Raw genomic sequence first — 16237 nt, 5'->3', positions numbered from 1 at the left:
TAATCTGTACTTAAAAGTGGTATAGGCCTATAATTTTTTGGCTGAGTGTGGTCTTGCTCCTTCTTTGGAATCAGAGAAATAAAAGCTGTCTTCCAGGATGGGGGTACATCTCCTCCAGATTGTATGTTGATAAATAACTCTTTGAGTGGTCCCACCATTTCTAACTGCAAGTGTTTATAATAAGCAGCTGTCAAACTATCCGTCCCAGAGGCTTTACCCACTTTCAACTGCTTAATTGCAAGCATGATCTCTTCGGAAGTTATTGGTTGATTTAAACCCTCCCTTTGCTGTCTTGTAATTATAGGAATATTCTCTTTCTGTAAGTATCTATCTACATCTATACTTTGAATTTTATCACTAGCATACAACCTCGTGTAAAATTCTAAAAATGCTTTTTTAATCATGTTTTGCTGATAAATCTCTTTACCTTTATATTCTATTTTCTCTATGGTCCGTGACTTTTATTTTTTTTCCTTAACAGATATGCTAACCATCTCCCTGGTTTATTAGCATTGCAAAAAGTATTATGTTTAGCATATTGCAAATTAGTTGCGACCTGATCTGCCATTAGCATATTAAATTGCCCTCGCAGTAAGTTAATTGCCTCTCTCTTTTTTTTTGTCTGCTGGGTTCAATATCAAAGCTTGTTCGTTTTTTTTAATTTCCTCTTCTAAGTCCTTCCTTTTTTTTCCTGTTTACATCTATGTTTATTATTCAAATATAGCAAAATACCTCTCATATATGCTTTACTTGCATCCCAAACCATTTTCATAGATGTACCCTTATGCATATTTATAATAAAAAATTCTTTCATAATTTTTTTTGCATTCTTTTACATTTTCCTCATATCTAAACAGATTTTCATTTAACCTCCAAGACCTCTTAAATACCATTCCATACTCTAATTCCATCCAAACTGGACTATGATCCGTTAAAACTCTTGGGCAGATCTTCATCTTCTTCACCCTAGAAAAAAGATCATTAATAATTAATATGAAATCAATCCTAGAGAAAGATTGATGTCTATCAGAGAAAAAAGTAAAGTCATTTTCTTCAGAGTTCCTCTCTCTCCAGATATCTCTCAACTCCATATCATCCATCATTTCAAAAAACGATTTTGGCAATCTAGCACGCGTTGAGATATTTTGCAAGAGCCCCTTCTTATCTTTTTTAGTGTCCAACACTCCATTCCAATCGCCCAATAAAATGCATGATTTGTAATCCCATTGTAGTAACTTGGAATGTAAAAGCTTATAAAATTTTTCCTGCTATTGGTTCGGTGCATATACTCCAATTAAAAGTATTTTTTCTCCTTTTATTAAAAATTCAATTGCTAAAAATCTTCCTGGATCATCTGCTTCAATTAATTTGGCAATTAAGTCTTTTTTTAGGTATATAACTATACCATTCTTCTTCTCGGGAGCAGATACAACAAAATGTATACCTAACCTTGCATTTATTAAATATTTTTGATCTTTACTTCTAATATGAGTCTCTTGTAAACAGATTACATCATTTTTAAACTGTTTCAAATAATGAAATATTTTTCTCCTCTTTTGTGGTGAATTTAGGCCATTAACATTCCAAGTCAGAAATCTAGTTGCCATTCTTGGCCGCCTGAAACTTTTGGAACATCTGCTGGAAATCTCCATGCATTTTACTTTTTGGTCTTGCTCCTCCCACTGCTTCTGTTTTTTTAGTTTCTTGAATCATCTGTAGTTGCTGCAGTCTTAATTCTTCTTGACGCTTGGCTGCGGTTCGGGTCTGTCTTTGATCCTTAGGTTCTTCTATTTTGTCGAACACCTCCAAAGCTTGAGCAGTAGTTGAAAGTTGTATTAAATCTTCTTGAGTAATCAAAGCTCCCCTTTGGGCCTGTGCCAACGATTCTTCCTTCTCCCCCTTTCTTGCCCCCTCTGCTTCCGTCTTCCTTCTAGCTTCTGGGGACTGTGGGCATCCAGCCTTTAGTACATTGGTGTAAAAATCTCTTGCCTTCCACACTGAGTTAAGACGATATCTTTCTCCTGAATAGTTCACCACTAGTCCATCTGGAACCTCCCATCTGTACTGTATCTGATGGTTTCTCAGTCCTTCCACCAGAAAGGCATAATCCCTTCTGGCTCTCAACATTTTGGGGGGGGGGATTTCTTTCAGTATTAAAACCTCCTGTCCCTGCACTTGAAGTTTGTTTTTAAAGGTGACTTGTAAGATTTCATTGCGTATTCTCCTTGTTGTAAAATAGACTACAATGTCTCTTGCTAGATGTTTCTGTCTGGCAACCCATGAATTGACACGGTAAATTTTGTCAATTTGCCATTCAAGATTTGCTTTTTGATCTCCCATTATCTGTGTAAATGCTTCTGAAAAGATCTCTCTCAAATTCTCTTGCTTATTTTCTTTGAGGCCTCTTATTCTCAAAGCAAATTCCATATCTCTATATTGTATCATTATCACATAGGCCTCAGGTCTTTCCTTTTTTTTTTTTTTTTTGGTTTTAAGTGTTTTATTGTTAAGAAATTATAATAATACAATTTTTATCCATCCGGTTACATAGTGTAGAAAAAAGAAATAAATAAAAATATAGATGTTTGTACATATAGATAATCTATGCTAGACAGTTACATGGTATAAAAATATGTTCTTATAACATTCTTAATGTGTATATATATAAAGGTAAATTAATAAATACATAAGTCATATCTTTTGCTTACCCATGTAACCTTTCCTTGCCTCGTTATATTTTCTACCATCTACAGTACATCTTCTCTTTCTATTTCATTTAACTATTTCTTGTACTCACTCTGATCTCTTTCATTTTTTATTTCATCTTCCTCTTCTCTAACCACCCGTACCACTTGTCCCACACGCTATAATAGTCAGAATCTTTTCTATCATTAATTTCTAGCGTTAATTTGTTCATCTCGGCACATTCCATTATTTTGCCGATTACTTGTTCCTTAGTTGGTGTTTTTTTCTCTTTCCATTGTTGAGCGAAGGCGATTCTTGCTGCTGTTGTTATATGCACTGCCAAGTATTTCTTCTTTTTTTGCCATTTCTGTCTTGAGAATTCCCAGGAGAAATATTTTAGGGTCTAATTCAAAGGTTTCACCTATTATTTCTGAAAGCCAATTGCCAATCATCTTCCAATATTTTTTTGCTTGAGAGCAGGTCCACCAGCAATGGTAGAAAGTACCTTGCTGGTGTCCGCACTTCCAGCACTTTGGATTTAAGTTGGGATAAATCTTGGCAATCCTAGCTGGTGCTAGGTGCCACCTATAGATCATCTTGTACTGGTTCTCCTTGTAGGTAGTTGCCTTAGTAAGTCTTATATTGTTGTTCCATATTTGATCCTATTCTTCCAAATTTATATTTTTCCCAATATTTTTGGCCCATGCTAACATTGGGTCTTTAACCACTTCTTCCATCAGGTCTTTAACCACTTCTTCCATCAGGTCATATTCTACTAAATAGTTAGACTAAATAGTTCTACTAAATAGTTTAGCTAATAATTTGTTGTCCGTACTCATCCAAGGATCTTATTCATCTTATTCTGCACCTCTCCCATTTTATTTTCCAAGTTCTCATTAGACTGCTTGATTTCTTCCACTTTTTCACCTATTGCTTCAATATGGCCTGCCAGACCTTGAACTGCCATGATAATATCTTCTCTAATTTCTTGATTTCGTTTTTGAATAATCTCTTTAATTTGAACTATCTCCTCAGCAACATCTCAAATTTTATCCTCAAACACCGCAGTAATTTTTTTTTCTATAACAGAGGCTTGTATTTTAAGGGCTTCCTGCAACATTTCAAGTGTTAATATTGAGGGTTCCATTGGAACAGAGAGAGATTGCAATTTAGATGTTTGAGCTGGCGAGCTCCCAGCACTTTTGGGGACCATAGCCTTTATTTGTTTTGAAGCCATTTTTAGTTTCCAATTTGAATTTATTCAGCAGCCAGTACAACAAATCCACCAAATCCAAAAATTTTCAGTCTTTAAATAATATCAATCCTTTTTTTAAAAAATCACTGCTGTAGTCTTTTTAGCTTTTAATCTTTTTTTTTTAAAAGCAAAAATCTCTAATTTTTGAACAGGAGGTACCAGCGCTAAACGAAACTTTCCTTTTTAACTTTTGCTTTCACGCCCCATTAAAGCTCAATCGCCATCTTGGTTTCACTTTCTCCCCTTAATGAATCAGAAGGAAGTAATACACATTTGGAGTTAAAGTTCAGTACTTGCAAATCTGATCTCTCCTGAGTTTGCTCAGCCTGCTTCCGAATGATGTTTATTCCAAGCGTTGTTTGCAGGGATGGTCGCAGCGTCTTCTTCTGCTTAAAGCAGAAACGTCCCGGATCCGGAGCTCTGTCGGGCTTCCAGGGAGCTCTCACCCTTCGAGCCCCAGAATTGTTCCTGGGGCTCCTTGGGGAGCTCTACCTACGCCCATCTGCTCTCTTCCTCCCCTTTTCCTGGGGAGAAAGTTTTCAAGCTGCTAGACAGCTGATTTGCGCTGTTCTAGCGGCTTTACGAGATTGCGGGGCTAGCGCTCGCAAAAGGAGCGTCTTTGGCGCCTGCGGTGCCACCGGAAGTCAATAACAAATTATTTTTATTAACATTGGGTACATTTATCACCACTTCCATGTGTAATATTTCACAAATAAGTCAGGAATGGAAAATTGGTTTCTATTTCTTCTGGGCTTTTTAAAAAACATAACCATGGTACAATAAGTAGGTTTTAGGATTTTTTTAGTTTTATAAACCTTTAATGTATCGTTTGAGTGGCAGTTACCATTTATTTTTTTTTTAGTGATCAAAGAATCTGGAGCTGATACTCCTATCACAATGGATTTTGCTATAGAGACTCTGCAGTTCAGAAGTGCTATTAAATCCACAGTAGTAAGCATAGATTCTTGTTTGATCTCTGTTGGAAACGCTGCCTAGAGAATCAGTTTGAAAGAAATCTGCTTCCGAGAGTAGGTTGAATATATTTTCCTCTCATTGCCATAGGGCAAATAGAAGCTAATAATTCATTTGTTCTAAAGGAATATATACTTGCTGTCTAACTGAAATGCAAAAATCAAAGGAGTTATCCTAGACTGAGAGGCAAATGGGGACGAACATACGCTCTATAAGGATCATTGTGTTCAGGCAACCCATGTAGCGTATGTAGTACTTGCCAAGAAAGGAAATTTTATGATCTTGTTTTTTTTCAAGACAAAATTGGTTAGACATTTCCATTTTTGAAAATCGAGGTATAAGAACAAAAAAAGAGAGGTCCATATGTTTGAATTCTGTTAGAAAGTTTGTACATCATATGTATTTAATATAGGAGTATGTTATTTGCAAAAAAAAGAGACCTATTTGTTACGCAAAGCTGAAGTTTTTATTTTGCTTTAGTACACCAGGCAATTTTTCTGAAGTACAGTATATAGCTGTATAGATTTAAAGGGAGCAATTATTTCCCCGGGGTTTTGCTTGTGATGTTTATTCTCATATTGTTTTTATTTACTACAGATGAAAATGTGATAATGGTTGCTTGTGAATTCTATAATCTTATATAGTTTGGGGTGAAGTAAATTTCAGATTCTAGCAATTACATATCATTTTACCTCCTTAGAAATCCCCTGCAATGCTGTTTTATAAACTGTCGATTTCTGCATTTGATTTGAATTTTTTTTAATGAATCAAGAATTGAAATATATGAATGTTTTGTATAAGACCATTGAATCTGGAGTAAATGCATGTAGAACATTCTCTATTCCAATGCAGTTTCTGTTTTTCTTGTACCATCTGCCCTTTCTGGATCAGTAATGCCTGACTAGATCTAGAAAAACTATCCAGTTCTTTGCTTGGCTAAAGATAATGAGTTGCTCTTGGCAAATTGTAATCAGTCAGTGGAACATCTTTGACTTAGTAAAATGAAAGCAAACTACTTCACAGGATTGTTTTAGGATGAAATAAGAATGGTTATAATGTGATCTGTATTTTCTAAAAGGAATTCTATTTTTCCATACCTCTGTAATGATCTTCCTTACTCATTTGTTTTTTTAAGCTTTTCTTTAACTAGCAACTGTTTATTTTCCAGCTATTTAAAGTATTTTGTGTAGAAACTATTGTCTCTTAAAGCAATCCATATGGTTAAAAGATGAGGAGAGCTACCAAAATGTTTATAGTTTAAAATGACAAGAAGCCCAAAGGAGGGGACTAAAGAAAAGGTTTTTTAATCCCCTCTTTTGGCTTCTTGTCTTTTTAGACTATAAACATTTGGTCTTCATACTTGATATTTCCAATAAGCAATTATCTAGTCATATACTTAATTATTGTACTCAATACTAATATTTTATTTTTGCAGATAAACACAAAGACTGTTCAGGAGTGACTTTACAGTTGACTAATCAAAAGTAAGTATATTTCATGTAGTTTCTTAAATATCTTTTCCAATTCTTTTGCAAAGATTAATATGAGCTTTAACAGAATAGAATTCTAGTGATAGTCCAGGTACATCCTGTAAACAAGACAGATTATTTAATGAATACATTCTTCAAAGTGACTTGATAATATATTTCTAAAATTGTAGAAAGGCTGTTTTGAGCAAAGTACATTTGTTGTCTTTTCTATCTTGAAAAATAAATGTTTGACTTTTTCATATGTAGCCAAAGTAAATATTCCTTAGAAAGGATTGCCAACTACTACTTTTTTTATCTTTAGCTTTCAGTGGTAAGAAGTTTATTTAGCACAAATCTAGTTACTTTTTGCTGCTTGATTATGAATTGTTCTTTAACCGCAGTTTCTTTAATTATAAAACATGGCTTGCTTGTTTCATTTTACCCCTCAGTTATGCCACCGTCTCTCCTGCCCCCATGCAAAGAGGATATTTGACTTTATATGCATTCGTCACATGTCCTTTAATTTTCTTTTCACCTGCAGTTAACTAATCCATCAACTAATGGATTCATTTATTTTCATTTGAGATGGGGGTTAAGAGGAGTCTATGTAAACATTTATTTCTTTAACATATCCACTTCCAAGCAGTGTTGTCATTGTACAAGAATAAAACAGAAAAGAAACCTACCCAATCAGCAACAGATGATGGTTAACCCAGAGAGAACACCCCACATTCTTCCAACACACTTACATCGTCATCTTAGGCCAAAGTCTGGAAAGAGATCACGTTTTCTAAAATAGAGCAGGGTGGGGGGCCTTGACCTCTGGGGGTATGCTATTCTAGAGGGCAGATGCGTTGTGAAAGGAGGTAGGTTGGGGGGGAATCTATCTGCTGATACTTTGACTGTGAACAAGAGCTGTTTGAAAATAACATAGGTTATTGACACAGAAATGGAAAAAAATATTGATGCGACCAATTAATTATCAGGGAGAATGCTTACTGGCCAATAAAGAACCCTGAAAGACTATTTTAATTCTTAATCTTTTCCCCCATGGTGAATGCCAAAATGTCTTTTAAAACTAGCTTATAATCAATCTGGGAAAAGTGGATATGTAAGCCTTGTAGACCAGTGAGTTGTGACTGCTTTACAATTAGTAAATTTACAATTTGCTTACAAGTAGTTGTAAGTCTCAAATTAAGAATTGTATGCCATATGTGTGAGAGCCATGACACTTGTGATTGTCTCACCACAAAAGGTGTAAAAGCTTCATACCTCCCTACTATAAGTGCATTATATTTGTTTAATAGTTTTTCTGACTTTGAGTAACTGTCCATAAACTCTTTGTTGTGTCAGTATATAAAGATATGTATACTGGTTTTGAATTTTTAAAGGTGCTACTGTATATGTAGCTGTTAATAGCTGTTTTCTTTTTATAAAAAAAACAGCAAGCCGATTGGGTCGATTCAGTTAAACTTACCTTGTTATTAGCAAAGTAATATATAACGTAGTAATTAATAAAACAGGGCAATATATGTAAATTTGATACAAGTTTCTTCTTTTTCTTTCAAAGGCAGCCTCTGATTGCTGGCATGTATCTTATGATGTCCGTGGATACTGTTATACCACCTGGAGAAAAAGGTGAATAAATAAGTTTTCCTGTCCACCCAGCCCTGCCTCAGCCTTTGCACTCTTTTCAGTTCAAACAGTGTACTGGTGTGGACTTTTAATACTAAAAGCTTTATTAGAAGAATGTTAGAACAAATTAAGATACTAGTTTCTTTGATTGCCATATCAAAACATCAACATTGCAATCTAAGAAAAAGTATCAAATTCTGATCATTACTGACTTCTAAATACATGTTTTTATTATTACCACTTAGGGACTACGGGGCTGTATTCCTTTAATCAGTACTTTTTCCAATTTTCCAATTAATAATGGAAATATACATAAGGATGCACTTGTACTCAAACATAAAGGCTGCATCACTAAATTCTAATGCTTTAGGTAGTTATTTTAGTTGTAAGTCATCATATTCATTCTCTATGAATTTCCACACATACATGTACAGAGAAATTAATGAGCATCCTAAATATTTCAGCATAACCAAGGAACAAATCATACAGTATGCAATATACTAACTTTAATTTCTCTTAATTATTACCCAAGTTTCACAATAGACTATAACTTCCAGTTAATATGGCTCAGCTTAAGGCTTCTTTGTCTCATTGGCTGCAAGCAAAAGACCAAAGATTTTCACTTCCATGATTAAGTAACCTTATCATGGAATCCAACTTTGAAATTATACTTAATATTTACAGTGATTTTCTGAATCAATTTAGTTTCATAGGTTTTAATTAAACTTCTCTTTGTTACACTGGTTGTTTCCAGATTTGTTGAAATCTGCAGCCTCTTCCCCGTCTTTCCCCTACTTTTTCTAATTATGGACTCATAATTCTATAATACTGAGGGTTTTTAAAACTTCAAAACAGGATATTTTGCCAGGAAATATCTGTTTAACATTATCCCTCAAACCATATAATTCCATGTATTTGTGGATTGATTACATGACTCTGTAAGGTAAGAACAGTATTATGCATATGAATATACGCATACATGTTTCTTCAGTTAATCAAGCACAATAACCATTAATATCATTGCATGAATGAAAGACTGTGCAAAGTTATTTGTGGATAAATGCAAGGAAATTTTATGCCTACAGCCCTGTTGGTATTAGTATATTGCCATATATTTCATTTAACTTTGCAACCATAGTTCTAAATGTCTTCAATATGTAAGCATAATTTTTAATGACCTTCATATCTGTTTTCTAACAGAGGTTAATGCTGATATTGCTTGCCATTATAAAACATATCCAATGCATCCATTTGCTTATAGAGTGCACACCCATCACTTAGGTAAGTCTTTACATTAATTGATTATTTCCTTTCCTTAGTAGTTTAGGCTTAATTCTTATACTCACTTTTTGTTATCCTGATTGAGATAGTAAAGCCTATTGAATGCTACGAGATGGAATTGGCTTATTAATTGTAATGTAAATTATTCTATAATATCTATGTCATGGTTCTGAGTAATGCTCCCAACCAATTCAAGACTCTGAGGCCTTGGTTTCCTCAAAAATCCTGTTTATTGGGTGCATCATATCAGCACAGTCAAATGTGAAACCAACACTGAATAATTGCCACGTTTTTGGTATAATTAAAGAATAGATACTGCACCCCCCCCCCCCCCGTGTCACAGGTGATGAGGTTCTCAGCACTCCCTCCTGTTGTTTCTAGGACACGTTGATCTGGTCTTGGTTCTCCAGAGCCTTATCTTATGTCTTATGTCATCCTACATTCCATAAGTCCCCTTCCCCCCCCCCCCCATAAGTATGGCAACTAAGAAACAAAGCAAGAAAAATATGGCTTCAGCTAGATTTGTTTCAAGACACTGAATCTACACTATACACACAAACTCACGGACATACACACTATACACACAAACACATGGACATACACACATGCATATTAATTTTACTTAAACTGAAGAATGTTAGGGCAGGAATCCTCTTAAATACATGTGCTAAGTATCTGGTCCAGATTGGTAGATATTCATATTACTTAGTATGCAGTTTCCATATCTGGGCTGCAAAAATCCAGGTAAACACTAAATAGCAGTAAAGAGATATAATAGTCCACATTTAATGAGGTGCTCATTCAAATTTTTGATGAGATTGAACAAGTGCTACTTATAGTCAATCCTCAAAGTTCCAGCTGTTGTGCACGCCTGTGGTTTTGTGTTCTAGGCACTCGGTAACCAGACTGGATTATTGAATGTCACAGCATTCCACGGTCACATGATCATAATTTGGGACCTTCCCTGCCAACTTTCTGTTAGCCAAGTCAGTGGGAAAGCCAGTCCTGATCACTGTGACTTGTTAAGCGAGGTCCTCACTTAACAACTCACAGAGATTCATTTAACAGTGGTAACTGGAGATTGAACTGCCATCACTAAGCTTTATGACCACATCACTTAATGATGATAGACATTTCACCCCCAATTACTATCTCTAAGTGAGGAGTACCTGTACAGAAAATCCAAATTATGAATTTAGTGGATGTTTACACCAGATCCAATTGTCCTAAGCAAAGGAAGCTAATGGTATATGGTATATGAAGCCAAGCGCTCCAAGTGAAATAGTACTTTTGTTAGAGTCAGCCACAAAAATCACTACATAATGAGGTTTTGTTTTGTTTTTTTAATTTGATTTATATGCCGCCCTTCTCCGGAGACTCAGGGCAGCTTACAATGTGTTAAACAATAGCCTTCATACTTTTGTATATTTATACAAAGTCAGCTTATTGCCCCCACAAACTGGGTCCTCATTTAACCTACCTTAGAAAGGATGGAAGGCTGAGTCAACCTTGAGCCTGATGAGATCCGAACTTACAGTAATTGCAGACAGCTGGTGTTAATCACAATGCTTTTAGTCTGCTGAGCTACCAGGCCCGGTAGTTCATTGTCTCATTGTTCATTGTTGTGTTACACTTAAACCATCTCTTCTTGGACTGGTCCAGATTTTTTCTATGAATCCAGTTCTGCCAGTATAAGTTTTAGACAGATGGTACAAATGCCAATTTTACTCTTTTAGATTTTTTTTTTTACAGTGATTAGGTGATTAAAACTATTGAAAGTGCAGATTTTTTGAAGACAGGTTGCCATATTCAGAAACAATTATAACATAAAAGTATAAACAACTACTATATAACTGATGCATAATAATACACATTTTGTCCAATTAATTCTGATAGCTCCTTATAAGTTAAATCTATTAAATGTTATATAATAAAATCTTATGTACTGAAATATTAACATAAATATGTGAAAATGATCTGTGGATTTCTAAGGAGTAAATCATATAGAGCAAATATCAATGATCCAAACTTTTAGCATTGTCAATTGATTTAAATGGTGAACTTGTAAAGTATTTTTTGTTATTTCTGCATATTTATTTTGCTAAACATATTAATTTTGTTGCAGGAAAAGTAGTAAGTGGGTATCGAGTTAGAGATGGTCAGTGGACACCGATTGGCCACCAAAGTCCTCAACTGCCACAGGTATGTTTACTTGCATTTTAAAGCTATCCTGAGTTAATGTGCTTCACTGTTAAAGTAAACAGCAGAACCATCATGATATAATGATTGAAATGTTGGAAAAGGAATAGGGAAAATAAGGTTCTATACACAGTTTTGGAAGGTCACTAGAAGACTTTGAAACGGACCTCCTTTCACAGCCTTACCCATCTCACAGAAATGTGGTGGGAAAATACGTTAATATAATAGATAATTTTTTGGGATTCAAAGAAGATATGCTGTTGCATAGTTCATTTGTCAACACGCAGGTGGCTCTGCAGTCCCAGCCTGGATGCAGTTTTTGGTGGACCCTGGTTTTGAAGCTACTCCAGGCTTCATAGCATAGGGCTTGCCAGCAGGTTGTGTCAGCAGCAACAGCTTCTAATTCCCGTCACAGTAGTGTATGGTTTTCCCTCACAGCATCTTTGTAGAACTTGTATGGATGACCTCGAGGTCTCTTCAATCTCCAGTCCACCATAGAGCAACTGGTGAGGCATAGTGGTCCATTCCAGTGATGTGTTCCACCACTGCATCGGGCCTCTGATAATCAGGGAATCAATGCTGGTGAACTCTGTGCAATTGAAGACCTCCAAGTTGGAGACATGATTTTGCCAAGAGTGGAATGTAGGATGCACATGTGAAATTTGTCATGTGTCATCAGTATAGTATCCAGGACTCACATCCACATAGGAGAGAAAGGTAACCACAGCTCTTAAGACTTTCAGCTTTGTGGAGAGGCAGACATTGACCTTCTAGATCCCAGAGTCAATTTCTTTGTCCAAGGGCTTTGCTTAAAGACAAAATTAAATATAAGCACATTACCCAATAAAACTATTTTTATTATTACTAATGTCACTAAATCAGTAGTTGCAGATTAAACCTAAAAAAATTAAAACAGCACATTAGATAAGTAGTTTGAATTGATTGCAACCTTATATAAAACATGGACAAAAATAATGTCACAGGCAGCTATTAATATTCATTAATAATTTCTCAAATGTTTTAGCAGACCTTTTATCTTACATCAGGCTCCAAGATAAGGGAAAATGATGAGCATGCCTGAAGAAAAATAGAGACAAAACACTACAGATTTTTTTTTCCTTTTCATACGACAAACGTCTGTATCTCTCATTCTGCTTTGCTCACTTCCATATTTGCAGAGGGTTTATGATTAAGCTATCCAAGATATAGATATATATATTCCATTTTTTTCCCTTATTCATGTAGCCAAATTTTGATGTAGAAAGACTATTATTTTGTCACTTTAGTCAGAAATAAGCACCATTATGTTCAGTGAGACAAATTTTCAAGGATAGAATATAAAATGCTATGAACTGCTCTAATGTTGGTGAAAATAGGGAGCTTGTTTAATACATATATACATCAAACACACACAGACACCTAATGTATATTTAATATGCATGTGAAAAAAATATGGAGGGATACAGAGACTATTTAATATGTAGTCGGGTATCGTTAATATTGCAGTTGATACTAAATGGTATGTATTACTGTATAGTTAAGTACAAATCAAGTATTTCATTTTGGTATTAAATTTGTTTCATCTGATTCTTTTACTGTTTCTATTTTTGGAAAATAGAAAGGAAATGAGGATGGTACTTAGGCACACTGTTGACAACTGGTCATAATAGAATATCCCATTTACTGGCACAGAATTACATAAAACTTTATCAGTAAGATTCTAATCATCTAATCAGATTCTAATCAACCTTTTGTCAGGGGGACCTTTTGTCAGGTTCACCTGATTCGCCAGTTGCGGCCCTTTCTTGATCGGGATTCCCTGTGCACAGTCACTCATGCCCTCATCACCTCGCGCCTGGCCTACCTCAACGCTCTCTACATGGGGCTCCCTTTGAGGAGCACCCGGAGGCTCCAACTAGTCCAGAATGCGGCCACGCGGGTAATCACGGGAGCCACCTGGCGCTCCCATATAACACCGCTCCTGCGTGAGCTGCACTGGCTCCCAGTGGTCTTCTGAGTGCGCTTCAAGGTGTTGGTCACCACCTTTAAAGCACTCCATGGCATAGGACCTAGTTATCTTCGAGACCACCTGCTGCTACCGATGACCTCCCACTGACCTGTGCGCTCCCAAACAATGTAGGCTGGTGACCCCCAGGGGGAGGGCCTTCTCTGTGGGGGCACCTACCCTCTGGAATCAGCTGCCCCCAGAGATAAGGAGAATCCAAGACTTCGGTGCCTTCCGCCATGCCCTTAAAACTTTCTTTTTTCAGCAAGCCGGGCTGGCTTAATATATTTTTTAAATATTTTTAATTGGTTTGTTATTTTAAATTGGGGCCAAATTAATATATATCTTTTTAATTTGTTTTTAATGTTTGTATTGTATGTTTTTATCTGGCTGTACACCGCCCTTGGGAGAAGGTGCGGTATATAAATTCGAAATAAAATAAATAAATAAATTACGATTTATATAATTTAATGCCACATAATTAATACAGATAGAGAATATCCTAACCTGTTAATCAAGTATTTTTTAAGGTAACCTGGAGGCTTACCTTTCTCTCCTCTTTTTATAAAAAATAGTCTCTATTCTGTTTTGTGTCTCATAGGAAAAGTTTGTGTGTTTTAAAGTGTTTGCATGCTGTGCGTTAATAGATCATTTGACACAGTGAAAACCATACCCAGTGAGTCTCTGACTTGCCAATAAGTCAGGTTTACAAAATTCAGCCAACACCAATGCTACTAAAGTACCCAACATGATTCATTTTACAGGATGTTATGGAATGAAAGTGGCAAAAAAGCAGAATTTCCATCTTTAGGCATGAAATAATAAATTTTGATTAATAAAGAGAATTAAGCTTATTTCATGATATAAAATAATATATTATAATATATTAACATAAAAAAGAAAATGTGTTTTAAATTATACACCAAAGAAACCCAAAGTATGAAATACAAAGCATACTCAAGTGATACATTTTATACGTTATTATGGTTATGAAAAGTAATAGAGGAAAGACAATTTTCTAACAGCTTGAAATTATTATTCCTGTTGTTTCATTTCTCAGGCATTTTATCCTGTGGAAAATCCTGTAGAAATCAAGTATGGTGATATTCTGGCAGCAAGATGCGTCTTTACTGGTGAAGGCAGATCTTCAGAAACGTATATAGGGTATGTGTGTTAATATTTGTATTCAATTAATGTTTATATAAAAGTTGAGAATCAAAATGGTTGCTCCACATGGGAGAAAAATGGCTAGAAAAGTCTTAACTGTTAATATTTTATGCTTTGCCAGTGAAAACAGACTAGGGTATTGATACTACATGTGAAGACTCCCCAAAGATATTTTTTTTTCACCTGCACATTAATCAAATCATTGTTGTGGCTAATAGTGTAACTGACAAAGCTGGAATCATCAGTTCTGGGGTTAGCGAGAAGTATTGTGAAAGCATGTTCCATTTATATCAAAGCTATCAAGAGGCTGACCAAGTTTCCATTGGCTGAGAAAAGCAAGAAAAAAAAAAGCCAAGTGTTTAAATCCTAGAGGGTAGACATAACAGGGTCAGAATTCCTTATTCTGCTATGACAGTCAGCTGTTGTGTTACAGGCTTTAATCTTTTTCCAATAAAGACTCTAATCTAGCTGAGGTTTCTAAGAGTCATCTGCCAAGATTAGCCAAGCAATGAATAAAGGGTTATATGTCTTCAGAGTCACCATTTGCTGCTGAACCCTCTGAAGCCTGACATATTTGATCTAATACACACAGTATATGTGTGAAACACTTACAATGACATCTATTTTGCAACTTAGTAGAATCAGCTAGGATCAATTTGTGTATATCATGTCACATATCCCAATTAAACTTGGATGTATAAATGATCATTTTTAAAGGCATTATATGCTACCATTCATAGTGATTATGGGAAATAGATTCATTTGCAAGGAATAAAGAATTAATGTGTTCTAGTAGTAAACATGTGTCATGATGAAGATGCCGTTTCTAAAATACAGTATCTGTACCTCGTTCATAGAGTTAATATAATATGGCACAAAAATGATTACTTCATCTCCTATCTCACCAACTGTAAAATTTCTAGGGTAGGGTAGGGTAGGGTAGGGTAGGGTAAGGTAGGGTAGAGTAGAGTAGAGTAGAGTAGAGTAGAGTAGAGTAGAGTAGAGTAGAGTAGAGTAGAGTAGAGTAGAGCGTTCTTGCTTGAGTTCCTTATTAAACCCATATAAGAGCTTTTTTAATGCAAAATATACAGTATGTATAGAACCTGGTTCTATAGTAGATCTGGGTTAACAATCGCACCTGGGACTGGCAACTCCATTGCTAAGCAACACAGTTAAGTGAAACATCACATTAACACACCCTTCAAACAATGTCCTTTGTACTGTGATCTTGAAGCAAATCAGTACTTTGGTTGTGCTTATTTTTGACTAGTGGTGGACTCTGGATGTGGGTACTCATCCATCCTAGCCCTCCATGACCTTTTGTCAACCTTTGATACCTCACAGTAAATTTCTAGAAGCAATTAAGGTGCTGATTATCACCTATAAAGCCCTTTAAGGGGGCCTTCTTGGAATATCTTTTAATGGCTGTTTTTAGTGTGAGCTATTTTGTTTTGACTATGATTTTGTTTAAACTTAATACTAGATTTTATATGCTGCCCAGTATCTGCTGGGGAGGATGGCAAAATGAAATGAAATGAAATGACAGATAGGGTCTAAGTAGTTCACAAT

General features: G+C 35.5%; 1 protein-coding gene across 3 annotated transcripts in view; it reads left to right on the top strand.

Moving 5' to 3' along the window:
• The window catches only part of PAM (peptidylglycine alpha-amidating monooxygenase), a 107899-nt gene that overhangs the window by 37704 nt on the left and 53958 nt on the right, over positions 1-16237 (top strand). For all 3 annotated transcript variants that reach the window (XM_070938759.1, XM_070938758.1, XM_070938757.1), the window contains exons 7-11: positions 6348-6396; positions 7952-8019; positions 9217-9297; positions 11423-11499; positions 14562-14665. In XM_070938759.1, the coding sequence (XP_070794860.1) occupies positions 6348-6396; positions 7952-8019; positions 9217-9297; positions 11423-11499; positions 14562-14665 (379 nt within the window). The remainder of the gene's footprint in view (positions 1-6347; positions 6397-7951; positions 8020-9216; positions 9298-11422; positions 11500-14561; positions 14666-16237) is intronic.

This window comes from Pituophis catenifer, unplaced genomic scaffold (assembly GCF_029215685.1).
Source record: "Pituophis catenifer annectens isolate HBS135680 unplaced genomic scaffold, rPitCat1.0.hap2 SCAF_2, whole genome shotgun sequence".
Classification (NCBI taxonomy): Eukaryota; Metazoa; Chordata; class Lepidosauria; order Squamata; family Colubridae; genus Pituophis; species Pituophis catenifer.
Note: the sequence above shows the minus strand (reverse complement) of the source record. Positions and strands in the feature narration are given on the sequence as shown.